Source organism: Protomyctophum bolini (assembly GCF_963924005.1).
Source record: "Protomyctophum bolini genome assembly, chromosome: 10".
Taxonomy (NCBI): Eukaryota; Metazoa; Chordata; class Actinopteri; order Myctophiformes; family Myctophidae; genus Protomyctophum; species Protomyctophum bolini.
The window spans coordinates 20,676,993-20,694,666 of record NC_137871.1 but is presented as its reverse complement, the minus strand read 5'-3'; the positions used below and the strand labels follow the sequence as shown (position 1 = coordinate 20,694,666).

Sequence of the window (17,674 nt, the reverse complement as noted above, 5' to 3'; positions counted from 1 at the left end):
CAATTTAAATCTGGCCATGTCCATCTCCCTCATCAGTCTCTGTCATGACCATCAGTGTGGGTACACACGGGTACACGTCACGTGCATACACAATCACAAGAGAAGTCAGAAAGAAGCACATCTGGAAGGAATCTCAGTCCTCCATTAATCTCATATACATTGTCTGTCTGTCTGTCTCTCTTGAGTCAGACTGTTGACCTCCGTCAGTAGTCTGTCGGGGTCGCCGTTCAAATGAAACACTGGCCTACAAGTGGACAGGCCGCAGACCAAGAAGTCAGCCACGCTTTCGTTTACCAAATTTGTGGGCGGGATTTACATGTGTGCGTTCGCTTTGTAAACCGAAATTCATTCAGCATGGCTTCCTCTGAGCTGAGAGTTTCACGTTTACCGTACGACATTGAGAAATGCACATATATCATATAGTCCCCGACACGGGGAGAACATGCAAACTCCACACAGAACTAACTTGCCTAATTGAGCAACTCCCTTTAGCAAGCTTGTCGTCTGTATAGCATCATCCATGTTCCGCGCTGGAAAGTTGAGAGTGGGGATGGAAGACAACATCGGTGCAACACCGGAAGAAGAGAGCCTATGGGGCGGAGCAAAAGGGGCCTTTCTGTTTAACACTACATCCCGTTACACTAGGTGGGATCGTGAGGCCAGTGCCAGTCAAATGTGTGAAATACCAAAAGAGAAGAAGAGCTCCCTGACTAAGCACGTGGTGTAGCCCCCATACAGCTGTTGTTATTATTAGGCATGGAGGGGCAGCATCAGCACTAGCTTAGCTTGTTTTCAGGTTTTATAAGATCCTACATTTTTTGCAGATTGCGGGGTCTCCCTCGCATGCATCGTGTGAGAGCCACAGGGAATGCATGGTGCTGTGGCATTGTTCCGACGGCTCATCAGTATTCCGACAGCGAGTAATGGCATGTCGGGTGACTTCTGGCTATACCTGGCATTACAGTAAAAGCATAAAGTGTGAAACCCATTAATCATCATGATACTTTGACGCAGTCGGGGGCTAAATGTGAGCCATAGAGGCCATCAACCTCCCCCCTCCCCACACACACACACGCATGTACACACACACACACCCCGACCCCTTCCTGTCAGATCAATGACTGTAGAGTATACCTACTACCCCCTCCATGAAACGCTAGGGCATTGAAATAGGTCATCACACTGATTGATCGCTACGGACACATAGTAGTAGCAGTCGGAGCCAACCCCGAGCTAGCCTATACTACAATAACAACGGCAGCATGGATCGTGATGTTGTCGATACAGGATGCTGTCTGTGCTTCTCTCTGTGTGTGTGTACGTGTGTGTGTGTGTGTGTGTGTGTGTGTGTGCGCGCGCGTTGTAAAGTACCTAAGTACAGTACAATTATTCAATCACTTGAGTAAGTTTGAGGTAATTTGACTTTACTGGAGTATTTCCAAATTTTTGTACTTTTACTTCTACTCCACTTTACGGATTAAGGTTGGTGAACATGTGTTATGTTTGGCGAACATGTGTTATGGTTGGCGAACATGTGTTAAGGTTGGCGAATATGCATTAAGATTGGCGACCGGATTAAGGTTGGCGAACATGCGTTATGGTTGGCGAACATGTTGGCGAACATGCGCAGCCATTACATTAGATGACACTGGGTGAAAAAATTGGGTTGAAAAATCGTGGGATAAATATTTTAATACAAAAACAACATCATCAGCACTGCATGCCTCCACACTATCTGTCTGATAAGCAACGATACAGTAGGCTAGTGGCTGTATTGTATTATACTATATGATTTTGATTATTTGATTTTAGTTTTAGTCGTCTCTTCAATAGTTTTAATTTAGTTGTTGTGAAATGTATTTTGGTGGGCCTTGGTGCCGTCGTAATGACTGATTTTACAATTGCTTGTCCACTACTCCCTTCCTAACATTTTAGTTTCATTTTTAATTTGTTGACAAAATTGTCAGTATATTTAGTCCTAGTTTTAGTCATCATAGCTGAGTTTGATTTAGATTCCATTTAGTTTTTGTCAGTGAAAAAAGGTAGTCGACGAACATTTTTTGTGGATGAAATCAACACTGCATGCTACACTCAGACCTTACTTAGGTGTCCATGTGAATTGAGCGGGCTGCAAATCCCACAGAGATTTATGTTGATCCAACAGATGGGATCTACCCTACCAAAATCAGTTGGCCGTCAGTGAAAACACATTTCTTGAGTTATATACGGGAAGGAATAAATCCCTTGCTTTTTACAGTGATGCTGATTGCTGATATATATATATTGCACTCAGAATATGCAATGAAATGGCCAGATATAGCACTTTGACTGTTATCATAATAATATTACATTTCATGACCTTGGAGTTAATGCGTTTCAAAGTATAATATTTCTATCCAATTCTGGCAGCAGTATTTACAAATCATGAAAGCAAATGACTTTGTTTTATTGAAATCTAACAAAACAAATAGCCCAAATCAAGTCTGTCTAGTGTCTACCCATATTTTGTGATCCTTCATTATTTTCTCAGGTTTCTTTTTTTTCCTTTTTTTTTTCATCATAATGCGACTGTTCAGGAGAGTTGCACAGACATGAATAATCTTGTACACAGTGATTCACTCTTGTGTTGTAAGCTATTCTGAAGCCAGTGGTATGCAAATCAACGAGGCAGGCAGACCGACTGATCGAGGCCTTGATGCTCATGAGGCACGCCTAGGCAGTGGCGGACAGTAACTAAGTACATTTAGTACTTACTTTACTTTACTGTACTTTTTTGAGATATTTGTACTTTACTTGAGTATATGTCAAATTTTTCTGCTCCACTACATTTCAGAGACAAATATTGGACTTTTACTCCTCTACAATTATTTGAAAACGTTAGTTACTAGTTACTTTGTAGATTTTGATTATTAGGCCTACACAACATAGATTAACCACATCAGCCCTACATTTCGCCCATTTCAAAATAGCCTATCTAGGTCACAAGCTTGTAGATTTTTGTATACATTTGAAAACTTTAAATAGGACATTCTGCACAATGACTACTTTTACTTGTGGTACTTTAGGTACATTTCGATGCCAATACTTTTACTCAAGTACATTTTGAATTCTTACTTGCAACAGAGTATTTCTATATTGCAGTATTAATACTTTTACTTAAGTAAAAAGATGCATTACTTTTTCCAGGGCGACTGAAATGTAGTTTGTGGACTAGCTATAGCTACATTATGTATACAGACTGGAGTGCAAGTGCGTGCACATATACATGATTTGCATATGGTTGGCTTTCTTTCTTTAGCACACACACTTTATAAGCCACAGCAGCCATGTTGTAATCTTTCTTCACTGATAGCTACATTCAGTCACTTGTATTGAAACTTTGAAAGATTTAGTAATAGCCACAGACTAGTTGCCTAACCTACAGTCGCAATAAATCAAAACAGACAATAAGCTAACAAATGTATTGAGTACGGGCGTACTTCTCCATACTTAATTACCAGGCGGCCTTAATTATGCCAATAAAAAGGGGTGAAAAGCCATGCCTTTGATCACTTGTCCTACGCCGACCTTAGCATGCATCTCAGCCCTTTTAAGCTCTGTGCCAATAAACCCCACCATTAATTAAAAACAAGGAGTTGCACCTGGCTACAAGGAGTGTATGGGATCAATAATGTGGCTTCGTATTCGTGCTAGGGATGGAGGGTGTTACATTTTAAATTGCCAAAAAAAAGCAAAAAGGATACACAGATACACACACTGTGTTGTGTGTGTATTTCATTGTGAAACCAAACAGTGTTGCGGAATGAAAATATATAGCCGATCTGTAACAAGCAAGATAGACAGGCTGATGGAATCAGAATATGATTGTGAGGTTCAGAGAGAGAGAGAGAGAGAGAGAGAGAGAGAGAGATGGGTAAATGGTGAACTGTGCTTTATGCTGTATCGGAATGTTTTGAGTTGCATCACACGCATGCAGGGATCAGGAAAGAGCCTCCTCTTTCCTCTGATTGGCTGAGCTATAGCATGTCGTCCATGAAGAGTTGATATGTGGAAATGTGTGTCAAGTCCGTCAATAGCCTGCGGCCAATTACAACCTTTCTGTGTCAAAACAGCACTTCCTCTCACCTGACCTGTCAGCTGATGCTTGTTGGCACAACACTGTCACTCATGTTAATTCCCACCATCTGTGGGAGTGTGTGCGTGTGTGTATTTTCATGTTATACTTTATCATATGCAGCCAGAGAGAGAGAGAGAGAGAGTGTGTGTGTGTGTGTGTGTGTGTGTGTGTGTGTGTGTGTGTGTGTGTGTGTGTGTGTGTGTGTGTGTGTGTGTGTGTGTGTGTGTGTGTGTGTGTGTGTGTGTGTGTGTGTGTGTGTGTGTGTGTGTGTGTGTGTGTGTGCCACTGGGCAGAGAGAGAGTGTTTTACAGTATGTGTTTTGTACTACAGCCTTTGGCCAGCGTGTGCACATGCATGTGTAAGTCTATTGTGTATAAGCTATATTATGAATATATGTAGTGTGTGTGTGTACTGTATGTGCAAGTATATTCTCCACTCCACTATGTCACTGGAGCCTTGAGCAGAGAGAGCAGAACCTTGAACTGAATTTAACCTCTGATGGACAGAGCGGCCAGGCTACATTTAGCCATTCGACTCTACCGTTAGGCCTGCCGCATGCGGTCAGCTGTGAAATATGTAAATACATTAATCAGAAGCTTATTAAAGAAACGTAAATAGTGTCCGGGCAGCTCAGTCAGTAGGGCCCTCGCCCGGGCACCGCCAACTCAGCGTATACAGTGTGAGTAGCACGGCTTGATGTTGTGCGGTAAGTACTGGGGAGCTGATGGTATAGGTGCTGCGCAGTGCACTCCACCTCAGTGATCGGTCTAGCACATTGAAACGGGGATAGACTCCCACACACTGCGGCTGCCTGATACTGACAATAAGCCTCTCTGACTTACTTACTTACTTAAAGGTTTCATAACGTTAATTTTCATTTATTTTAATTTTTCGCTTTTCTTACAACCTGAACTTTGAACATTCAGTGGATTTTCTGTGGTCTGAGGTTTTTTGTGTTCTGAAGGCCTTTTGAGCTGCAATGAAAACAGGACAAATCCCTCAACAGTGACATCTGCTGGCGAATTGTTATGTCATATATGGGATTTGTGGACTGTTACATCACAGTCCACAGGCAAATTGTTTGAGCCAGAAAACCACATATCTACTGAATGTTAAAAGTTCAGGTTTTAAAATAAGTAAACTTACACCAGACCTTTAAAGAAAAGCAATAATCCACAAAAGCAATGTACCACAGTTACTCCAGTTTTACTCTGCTTGGGTGTGTCGCCTTACCATGAACAGCCGATCTATGAGCTTGTAGAATCTACGAGAATAGTTGATCTACTATGCAGATCGGCTATTCTCGGCGTGTGTCGCCGTCAAAATCTGACTTCACGACCATGGTGCCACATTCCAATTCTTCTTCGATCCTTTCTTTCCTGACAGTCACTCTCTGCTGTCAGTGCTGTGCCACCCATGAGCACAGCACAGCACTATGCTATATGCTATCATCCGTACAGATGTTTCTGCACAGAAAACAAAGACAACGATTTGCTCTTAGCGAAGTTAGCGTAATGTCGCTGTCAAATGGAAACCTTTGTGCGTCCTGCTTTCCAATGGATCCAATGTATTTATTATTTAGTACACCTTCTTGTTAATACATTTCATTGTTTGAATATTTATAAACCCCACCTACCGATTTAACCACTTTCACCATGCCATGCCTATTTTAGTCATATCATTATAGGAGAAAAATAAATATTATTTCCTTATTATTCTTTTCACAGTTTTTCAACAAAACAAAACAAAAAAACTGCTATAATAGTCAACCTACCAGCTGTGACTTGTTGTGAGCTTGTAGGGAATCAAAAATAAAAATCACACCCGTGTGAATTGTGAAGTGAGGGGCGCTCTTATCATACATATCGTACATAATCATGACGTAAATTTGACACTGGGCTCTATCTTGCGCCACCCCTTACCCCTTATCCCTAAACGGATTTGCCTTTTTTTAAACTATTTTGAAAAACATTAAAAAAAATTCAACTAGTCAATCTACATCGATACGTTTAGCTTGTTGATCGGCTATTTGAACTATTAAAAAATGATAATGAATAATGTTAATGAAATTAACAATAATACAGCCAACAAATAACAAAGGTGTTATAGGTCTGCACAGTGTTTTTGTTAGTGCGATAAATTCACATTTATTTATTTAAAACGCTGTTATCTTTTTTTATTTATTTTTAATTAGGTCGATTTTTTTGTGTGAATAAAATAAAAGTTTGATCTGAAATAATGTCCCTGTTGGTATAATTTATTGACATCGCTCCCAGCATGTAATGGCCAGACTTTACATGAAGGGTAGGATAGTGAGAAGGCAAACACAACATTTAGGATCTAGCAGTGCCAGTGAGTGTGCAGAGTGAGTCCATTTATATAGGCTAAAAGCTGATTATTGTTTGTGCACGGAGATAGGAGGCTTGCCAGACTAAGTAGCAAAGTGAGGGAAAAAATATCTGTCTGGATTCCGGGCAGGCTAAATGGCATGTGGGAGTGGCCAGACTCATAGAAACAGAGAAGGATTCCGACAGAGAAATCTGACATTTCCTTCGTTCCATTTCCTGAAAAGTAACAGTTTTGGATGTACAAAGTTTCCGCCAGACAGAGATGATATCACACAATGCTGCACAGTGTGAGTCAGTCACTCAGGAGTCAGCCCACCTGCTTGACCATGACTACTGTAACTCCCTCCTTATACTGGCTCAGGAGTCAGCCCAGCTGCTTGACCTTGACTACTGTACCTCCCTCCTTACCATGGCCTCCCAGCATGTGCAGCACGCTCAGTCTTCAACAAGCCAAAATATTCACGTCTCTCCCCTTCTCTTCTCCATCCATTGGCTCCCAGTTACTGCCCGCAACACTGATGGTGGCCTACAAAGCAACCAAATGGCATGGCACCGCATACCTTCAAAGTGTGATCCAACCCTATATACCCCCTCCCACTAACTCAGAGCAGCTATAACTTGGGGAAGCTGTATGAGCCTTCACTAAAAACATCCGTTGATAATGCTGTGTCCTGGCTCTTCTCCTTTCTGGCTCCCAAACTGGAAAAAACCTCACAATTGCAGTTAGAACTGCAGATTCAATTCCAGGTTTCTACCGTAATCTCAAGACACACCTCTTCAGACGCTACCTTAGCACAAAGCACCTGACCAAGCCTTGACAACCATGTAGTCTTGGGTAAATAAAGTTAAAATGTAATTTAGATATAGAATGTTATTTTGGCTTACTATGAAAACGTGCAGCTCCCATCCGTTAGTTAGTTAGTCACCCACGTCTCCATTATGGTATTGCGCCATGTGACATCTCGTGACATCATGGATACACTTAGATGGGTTGTCAGCCAATCATATGTCAGTCTGACATCATCAAACCCTCTACACTGAAGACACGCTATATATGGCCGTGAACCCTGGCCGTACCTGTTTTTTTTTTTCAAAGTTGATCCCATGCCAATGTGCCAGCACTCACCCAGCAGTCTGCCGTCACCCAGGCGAATGCTGCACTCACCCAGCGTTCTGCCGTCACACAGGCGATGCTGCACTCACCCAGCAGTCTGCCGTCACCCAGGCGAATGTTGCACTCACCCAGCGTTCTGCCGTCACCCAGGCGATGCTGCACTCACCCAGCAGTCTGCCGTCACCCAGGCGAATGTTCTACTCGCCCAGCGTTCTGCCGTCACCCAGGCGATGCTGCACTCGCCCAGCAGTCTGCCGTCACCCAGGCGAATGTTCTACTCGCCCAGCGTTCTGCCGTCACCCAGGCGATGCTGCACTCGCCCAGCAGTCTGCCGTCACCCAGGCGAATGCTGCACTCACCCAGCGTTCTGCCGTCACCCAGGCGATGCTGCACTCGCCCAGCAGTCTGCCGTCACCCAGGCGAATGCTGCACTCACCCAGCGTTCTGCCGTCACCCAGGCGATGCTGCACTCACCCAGCAGTCTGCCGTCACCCAGGCGAATGTTCTACTCGCCCAGCGTTCTGCCGTCACCCAGGCGATGCTGCACTCACCCAGCAGTCTGCCGTCACCCAGGCAGATACGTGCACGCGCGATCTGCCCCAGCAGCACGACGTCATCGGGGATCTCCATATATGGGCATATATTTGGTCGCGACGTAGACAACATCGCCAGGGACCTTCCTCCATATATGGTCATACCTCACACATATTTGATGTGAATTCTCCATTCATTGTCAATGGGAATTGAATCTTTGTGTAGGACAAAAATAGCCAATTTGCTTTTGATATTTTGGGGGACTTTTTCTTCCTTTATTGATAAAATAGATTAACAGTAAGTAGATTGACAGGTCATGTCAAGTCAAGTCAATTTTATTTATATAGCACATTTAAAAACAGCCAAGGCTGACCAAAGTGCTGTACACCAAGAGAAAAAACAAGTAACTATACACATTGCACAATAAAAAAACTCAGTTTGCAAAAATATCACATATTGCAAAAAAAAAAGTGTCCAACCAATGTCCAAATAAGGATTAAAAGGCCATGAGGATAGGGGATCAAACCCCGAACACTCTGTCAGGCTGGATTAACAGCCTAGCCCTAGGTGCTCAGCCAGCCGCCCGGGCCCCCAGATTGCTATACTTTTTTTTTAAAGATATATTTTTTTGGCTTTTTCTGCCTTTATTGATGGGTTGAAAGTAGATTGACAAAGGCTGTCGGGATCGGGAGTCGAACCTGCAACACGCCGTCAGGCTGGCTCAGCAGCCTAGGTGCCCAGACGGTTGAGCTAACCGTCCGGGCACAGATTGCTATACTTGCCTAAAACTCATCCTTTTCATAATTATAGTGACTATTATTCTCCTGCTCGCCCTCTTCGCTGTCGGGTTGGCTGCCAGCCGCTCCGTCGTAAAGCTTTCTGACGATGGGCTGCACCACGTCTTCCAGCTCCTTCCTCTGGGCCCGGAAGTCGTCCAGATCAGCATTCTGGTGAGACTCCATCCACTTGATCGTGTCCGCCACGGCCTTCTCCACGGCGTCCTTGTCCTGGTCGGACAGCTTTCCGCCGAGCTTGTCCTTGTCGGCGACCTGGGCGCTCAGGGTGTAGGTGTAGCTCTCCAGGTCGTTGCGGGCGTCGATGCGCTCCCTCAGCTTGGCATCCTCATCGGCGAAGTGCTCGGCCTCGTCCACCATGCGCCTGATGTCCTCGGGCGTCAGGCGGTTCTGCTCATTGGTGATGGTGATCCTGTTCTTGTTGCCTGTGCCCTTGTCCTCGGCCGAGACACGCAGGATGCCGTTTACGTCAATCTCGAAGGTGACCTCGATCTGGGGCACGCCGCGAGGCGCTGGCGGGATGTCACTCAGGCTGAAGCTGCCCAGCAGGTGGTTGTCCTTGGTCAGGGAGCGTTCGCCCTCATAGACGTTGATAGTGACCACAGCCTGGTTGTGGGCGGCGGTGGAGAAGGTCTGCGACTTCTTGGTGGGCACCACGGTGTTCCTGGAGATCAGCTTGGTCATCACACCTCCGACGGTCTCGATGCCCATCGTCAGCGGGCAGACGTCGAGGAGGACCACATCGCCCGTGTTCTCCTCTCCGGACAGCACGCCGGCCTGCACGGCGGCTCCGTATGCCACCGCCTCGTCGGGGTTGATGCCTCTGGAAGGCTCTTTGCCGTTGAAGAACTCCTTCACCAGCTGTTGGATCTTAGGTATCCGTGTGGAGCCTCCGACCAGGACGATCTCGTCGATGTCCGACTTCTCCATATTGGCGTCTTTCAAGACCTTTTGCACAGGCTTCATTGTGGAACGGAACATGGCCATGTTGAGCTCCTCGAACTTGGCCCGGGTCAGGGTCTCGGAGAAGTCCTCACCCTCGTAGAAGGACTCGATCTCCACACGGGCCTGGTGCTGGGAGGACAGGGTCCTCTTGGCCTTCTCAACCTCCCGTCGGAGCTTCTGCACAGCACGGTTGTCCGCTCGCACGTCCTTGCCCGTCTTCTTCTGGTAGAGCTTGAGGAAGTGCTCCATGACGGCCTGGTCAAAGTCCTCGCCTCCCAGGTGTGTGTCGCCGCTGGTGGCGACCACTTCGAACACGCCGTTGTCGATAGTGAGCAGGGACACGTCAAAGGTTCCTCCGCCGAGGTCGAACACCATGATGTTCTTCTCGCCGTCCTTCTTGTCGAGGCCGTAGGCGATGGCGGCGGCCGTCGGCTCGTTGATGATCCTCATGACGTTCAGTCCGGCGATGACGCCAGCGTCCTTGGTGGCCTGGCGCTGTGCGTCATTGAAGTAGGCGGGCACAGTGACGACAGCGTGGGTCACCTTCTTCCCGAGGTAGGCCTCGGCGGTCTCCTTCATCTTGGCCAGCACCATGGCAGAGATTTCCTCGGGGGTGAAGATCTTCGTCTGGCCTTTGCTGGTTTCCACCTGGAAATGGGGCTTGGTCTTCTTCTCGAGAACCTTGAAGGGCAGGTACTTGACGTCCTTCTGCACGGAGGGATCGCCCCAGACTTGGCCGATGAACCGCTTTGCGTCGAAGATCGTGTTCTCTGGGTTGGAGGTCAGCTGGTTCTTGGCCGCGTCGCCGATCAGGCGCTCGCCCTCGGGCGTGAAGGCCACGTATGACGGTGTGTTGCGATTTCCCTGGTCGTTGGCGATGATCTCGACGCGGCCGTTTTTGAACACTCCGACACATGAGTAGGTGGTCCCCAGGTCAATGCCGATCACCGTACCAAAATTCTCCTTGTCACTGCTGGTAGCAAACACAGTGCTGGCCACCAGCAGAAGCAGAATGTACAATAGCCTCATGCTTCTCTTGTCTGCTCGACTTCCCTTAAGAAATAGGTACAGCTCTTTTAAGATTTGCCTAAAAGAGTATGCTCTTCTTCTGCCTTGCTTCTGGTCACTTTGGAAAAACTCTCCCGGGACACCCTGATCAATAAATGTCCACACACTCCGTTGAGACAGCTGCTATCTCTGCCTTTATACACCATTGCTATGACGTGGCATGATGATGTCATGATGTCATACGTCCATATTTGGGAAGAGCATAGATGGCATGGAGCCAATGGTGGGAAAAATTACCCACATTAACTATTTTTCCGTATATATATACAGACCCCAACGTATACTTTGTGTATACAAGTAAGACGCGCAAACGCGGGACGCGAACGCAGCTCGTACATATTTGGTTTTTTTTAAGATTTTTTTTTAAAGTTAATTTTTTTTTAAGTTACGTTTTTTTTAAGTTAAGTTTTATGTGGACCTGGCCCCTTTTGTGCCCATATATGGAGCTGAGTGATTTGTTTGTGATTGATGCAACACACTCCATATTTGGACGTATAGCTGCTTTGGGGACTCCTTATATGGTTATGCGGGACAGACACACAGACAGACAGACATGATCTGCTAGGTCTCATAGTAAGTGCTCACTGAGTTCGCAATAATGGTTGAGCCCCACGGCAGCTTTTAACATTGATCCGGTTGCTATGGCAATGCTCCGTCACCACCAGCTATGGGACGTTAAATCTGAAGTCTTTACCTCGGTTACAAGCAGGATTTTCAGACCTCCTTAGGTCAGACTTTTGGAGAGCTGTCCTTAATTGGTGGATCCTCTGCCATCCAAAGTTCGGATGTCATTTGTGACTTTGTACCGTATCGCTCCCAACATGTACACGTTTCTGACGACAGGTCAACAGTGTGCGCTTGTGCTAATGATAGCAAAGTGTGTGTGTGTGTGTGTGTGTGTGTGTGTGTTGACTGTATGTGGGATGGGGGGGCAGGCGTTTACTCCTTCTCTTAAAGTGGACGCGGATGGTGGCATAGCTTCATTCATGCTAATTGCTAGCAGCAGAGAAATAATTAAGTAAAAGTATCAATATTGCAAGTAAAAGTCCAGAGTTCAAAATGTACTTGAGTAAAAGTACAAAAGTACTGATATCAAAATGTACTTAAAAAATCACACCCATGTGAAGTGAGGGGCGCTCTTATGGTGCTCCATTCATTCTCAATGGCATTTAATATTTGTGTTAGGACAAAATAGCCGATTTGCTTGCCCACATATGATGTAAATTATCCATTCATTGTCAATGAGAATTTAATGTTGTAATGTAATATGTGATTTTAGATATCTTAGATTTGAGCAGTGAGCCCAGTGTCTCTGATGTCATGGACACTGGGCTCACTTCCTTCCTGGACTACAATTTCCATAATGCTTTGGTGCACTGCTCCTCATTGTGGATAGGGAGAGGGCTGTCTTACTGAGACATGTAGTCCATGAAGTAAGTGCCAATGCAGTTCTCGTCTCTCTGTCAGGGAGGACCATCCAACCTTGTTGCGAACGCAGTGAGCACTTACTATGAGACCTAGCAGATCATGTCTGTGTGTGTGTGTGTCTGTCTGTCTGTCTGTCCGTGTGTCTGTTATCCAAATATGGAGTGTGTTGCATCAGCAATCACTCAGCTCCATATATGGGCACAAAAGGGGCCAGGTCCACTCAGCTCCATATATGGGCACAAAAGGGGCCAGTGATTTGTTTGTTGTGGACCTGGCCCCTTTTGTGCCCATATATGGAGCTGAGTCACACTAATTCGTAATTTATTCTAATTGTTATTGCAATTTACGATCTGCGTTGGCTTCCCGCGTTCGCGCGTCTTACTCGTTATATAAGATACAGTGGTGAGTACCATAGCTATCACCCGTAATAAATCGAATCGATGAGGGATAAACAGAGACTAGGGATTTCCCATTTTCATCTGAGATCAGATTCTAAAAATGTCTTCTACATCCTGACAGTTTTCTGAAAAAGCTATGTTTCTATGTCAGTCGTTCCTCGACTTTTCAAAAATAGCAGACCTACAAGCTCGTAGCACACCACTCGGTGGCACGCTATGAGCTTGTAGATCTGCTATTTTTCAATAGCTAAAGCATAACATAATGCTAACACCAAAAGGGGTTCCCGCCCAAAATGGGTTAAGAGTGGATGCTGCTGCATGTCTATAAATTATGGGCTCCATTTTCGTCACCGCTAAACCCCTTATCCCTAAACTTCTTTGCCTTTTTTTTTTACTATTTTAAATTGTTCAACTAGCCAATCTACATTGACACGTTGTGAGCTTGTAGACTGGCCATTTTAACTTTTCAAAAATGTTTTGCACAATAGTAAAATAAAGGCAAAGAAGTTTAGGGATAAGGGGTTTAGCGGTGACGAAAATGGAGCCCTCTGTCTCCATAATCCAAGAAAGACAGGAACACTGCCTCAACTAGGCCCTCTTTCTGCTAATGACAGGAAAGCTGGCCTTATTTCTATACAAAAAGCCAATTTTCTGTCACAATTTACGAGCAAGGACCTCTACATAGTGTTGGTCCTTGATGAAAAAAGGGTTAAAAACCACTGGTTTAGACTACGGTAATTAGGTTCTTGTTTTGCCTATATATGATCCCAGTCTGCTAAATGCCAAAATTGTAAATAGTAATTGTAAAGTGAGTGAGTGAGTGAGTGAGTGAGTGAGTGAGTGAGTGAGTGAGTGAGTGAGGTGAGGAAACGAGTGCGTGAACAAGTGACTGAGTGAGGGGAGTGAATGTGTGTAAGACATGACAGAGGGAATGAATGAATTCCAATATACTATTAATCACTCCACATGATGTGTTTTCTGCAGACATTCACACTATTGGCCAAGCAAGTAATGCGATTCCTCTGCTATATTTCAACAAGCCTTGTTGCCTTGAATTAAGCACATCCATATATCACAGCATTGGTAATGTGTTGTCCAAGGACCCTAAGGGTGAAGAATGAAAACGCTTTCATATGGAGCACCCACGGTAAATATTACGATGAAATATAGACGTTTTTGACCCGGTCATTGTTTTAACAATGTTTAAATTGTATTGCTTTCATTTTATGTTTCTTTTTTCAGGGTTGCTGTGGCTGTAAATCCGTCCCCGTGATATGTATACTGTTGAAGGGCCTTTATGTGAAAATAAAGGGGTTCCACACCTCTGAATTCTATAGACCCACCTAGAAGTGAATCCTACCACTGTGTGATTCCGAATAAAAGGTCCTTCTTTTTTGTCTCATATTCAGGGGGGTAACTCCATGCTCTGGGTATCTCCAGTAGTAAGAGAAATCTATGGAAATCTGGGAACTAAATCGTTACCAAGAAATTTCTTCACCAATGTGTTTCTAAATGTGTCTAATAACATGTACTAAAAGTTTGAAATTCAACTCCTGTGGGAAATTGAGTTATTAGCATAATATGTGACCATACCCATAACATCCTATATAAGGCCAAAAAGTCAAAATGTCATAATTCTTTAAGTAGCATGTGACATATGAAACTAGGGGTTTTTCATGATTCTGAATCCATTCCACTTGACCGTTTGTGATGACGGCTATGGCCGTTTTCCTCCCAAGGAGTGTTTTTTGTGCAAAACGAATGCTTGGAATGGATTTAGTAGTCTATTTTAGGAGTCTATTTTAGTAGTCTATTTTAGTAGTCTATGTATACAGATTACATACATGTATACATGCAGATATATACATACAGACATTACTTTTAATTCACCCGACATTGAAACATATCTTAACTAGAAAGAGGCAATTCTGGGAAATTGCAAAGTGTGATTGCCTACATCGCAGCCGTCGAAAATGGAATCACTTTTGATTAAGCCACCCTCGACACGTGATTCAGATTTGGGATGGATCGGACATTCCGTGCGTGAGTTGTGGCGTTTTTCGTGAAATAGGCCCCTCCCACTAACTTTGGAAGACGATTACGGCCGAATGATACAGAAGATCTAAATTATGACTGTGCTGTTTTAATCGGATAGGTCCGGAGATCATGTGTACCGATCTTTGTGAGATTTTGACAAAATCTGTAGGAGGAGGAGCAAAAAGTGTGTTTTGAACAAAATTCAAAATCGCGGGAAATCTGTCTAGACGCAAATGGGCGTGGCCTATATGGAGAGATGCGTCATGACCCAAGGAATCCAGGGGAAAAAACATTTTGATTTTACGACCTACAAGAGTTATACCCAGAAATGTAAAGTTGGCTGTTATAGCGCCACCATGAGGCCGACCGGTATACTTCTAAGGTAATTCATTTTAGTAATTATTATGAATCTCTCCTCCAAGTCTTGTAAGTATAGCCCTTACGGTCTCAGAGGTAAAAATACTTGAAAGTGAGTTTTTGCATTTTCCCATTTTCCCATTCATGTCTATGTGGAAATTCTAATTAATTCATATCAATTAAACTATCCAACAAATGTCTTAGCAAAGTACAAGCACACGATTCCCGATGTAGCCCGTCGTTTTGACATATGGCTCGAGTGCGTGCGACAAAAACTGTGGGAGGAATAGCACGCCAAAATAAACAGAGCAGTAAAACAATAGTCTGATTGCCCTCAGGGCAATCACACTAACAGGGCAATCACACTAATTACGTCACCATCGACAGCCAGTTATAACCCGACATTGAAACATATCTTAACTAGAACTGCACTCTGTGCGCAATATTGTATTGTTGTCATTTAATGATAATCACCTATTTAACTAGAATAGGGTGATCCTCTGGGTGCATATCTCTGCCAGGCTGGGCCTGTGGGACTAGAGGAAGCTTGTATTTGAGCTCCATATGGCAAGGCAAGGCCATTTTATTTTCAATTAGGCAATTCGATGTGTTTTACACAGAACATCAAGCAAGGAAACACAAAAGAAGCCTGTGACGCAATAGAGAAATTAAATATGATGTCTCCCAGGGACTCTAAACGAGTGAAAACAAGCAGTTCTACAAGCTCACAACGCGGCGTGAATCTGCTATTTTCACTACTTCTTAAACATTTGTTTTCTAATGTAGGGATTTTCTTTTATTTCTTTTATTTATTTCTTCATGAAATTACTGAAAATAAACCATTGAATTTTGTTTTTAATTCATGAAAGTTTTTGCTACTTTGGGAATGTTTTTTGAAAATGTTTTGGACAGTTCTTGTCTGTTAAGGAGTTAGACATAATGGCACCCTGGAGGAGGAAACCAGATGAACTTGAATGAATTTCCGCGAAGGCACTAAAAGACACATGATCGCTAGACAATATACACCTGAGGCTCTCAGCTAGCATTGGCACTGTAGCTAACCAAGCCTTGGGTGCAGAATTGTTTTTGGCTGCATCATAGCACATTTAACAAATGGATATGATTGGAGTGTCACCTTCTAGCCTTGCACTTCATCAACGCCACTGCAAGCAGCCACATGCAGCAACTTGACCTGCCAGTTTAGCAGTGGAGTTTGTTTTTTGGTTTGGTTGCAGGTAGTGTATAGCGCTGGCTGCTGAAGCAATGCCACGGATGTGTCTTCTTAACCACTTAAACCCTATATATTTTGTCCCCCAATGGTTTATCCTAGGCCACCCTCCTTTTTCCTTCTACAACAAATGTTCACCACCAGAATAGGGCATGGTTAAAAAGTGATATGACAAGATTTAGTGATGATTGATATATGTATGAATCAATCAGGGAGAAGTGATGAAAAACAGAATAACAGACGGGGAGAGTGGCATATCTTAATTGATTGATTTATGTGTGAAAGAACAAGCACCATCAAACACTGATACTGTACCTTTACTGTTTGTCTGCATGTCTGACGTCTGTCTGTCTGGCTGTAGGCCAGTCAATCTAAGATAAAAAGGGGCGTGACCCAAAATACATTTCAATACTAATGTGATATACTTTTTATTGATCCTAATCCTACATCATATATTCAACGTTTTCGTTCATGGATTTAGTGTAACATGTTATGTTATGTTATTTGGATGACCATAAAAAAACTTGAACATTTACTATTGCAATATCCTTTGGGTCAAACCTTAGATTGACTGGCCTATACTGTGGCCACTTATCTAATTCCCATCAGCAGCTGTCTCTTCATGGTGACTGAGTGACAGCAGACAGCAGAGCACAGGGAGAGAAGAGGAAAGCCAGAAGGTGTGTGGCTGCTGTGTTATCACCATGCTCAAGGTTGGCAAAGACAGAGAACTAACATACTCACGCATGCTTTCCCTCAATCCCTTCAATACACACTTGCTCATTTTTTAGCACACACTCACACACACTCACACTGCTGCAATGCAGTGATGACTGCTGACCTGCAGAAGTATTGAGTTTTATAACATTTCTGCAGATATCCGTTTCATTATTATAATAATGCAGTTAATAAAATGCTATTTTGTTCGATGGGGGGTGTATACTGTATATAGATAGATAGGCTATACCGATAGACCTATATATTTTTTTCTATGGAAGTCACTGAGTCATTTCCACAGAAGGCTTACCACGGCCTCTTCTCAGCACTCCCACAGTGGAGTCTGTGTGATGCATCCATTCTCAATGTTGCGTCAAGCCTGCAAAAAAACACCACAGCACAGATCTGTTTGTCTTATTTGGGCGGCTGTGGCTCAGGAGGTAGAGCAGGTCGTCCAATGATCCCTGGGTCGGCGGTTCGGATCCCGGCTCCTCCTATCCACATATCGAAGTGTCCTTGGGAAAGACATTGAACCCTACATTGCCTCCAATGAGTTGATCGGTGTGAGCTTGCCACCACTGGTGTGTGA

The 17,674-nt window shown here is 44.2% G+C and overlaps 2 protein-coding genes across 2 annotated transcripts in view; one reads left to right on the top strand and one right to left on the bottom strand.

The window, feature by feature from the left end:
* The window catches only part of arhgef37 (Rho guanine nucleotide exchange factor (GEF) 37), a 147,672-nt gene extending 130,557 nt beyond the window's left edge, over positions 1-17,115 (top strand). Inside the window, exon 16 of the mRNA XM_080774329.1 lies at positions 16,981-17,115. Within this exon, the coding sequence (XP_080630455.1) occupies positions 16,981-17,001 (21 nt within the window). The 3' untranslated portion in view covers positions 17,002-17,115. The remainder of the gene's footprint in view (positions 1-16,980) is intronic.
* Positions 8,896-10,881, bottom strand: LOC308322885 (endoplasmic reticulum chaperone BiP-like; the record flags this gene model as incomplete). The annotated part of the gene is made up of 1 exon (XM_080774374.1): positions 8,896-10,881. The coding sequence occupies one exon, from the start codon at positions 10,879-10,881 to the stop codon at positions 8,896-8,898; it is 1,986 nt and encodes a 661-aa protein (XP_080630500.1).
* Positions 17,116-17,674: the final 559 nt, after the last annotated feature.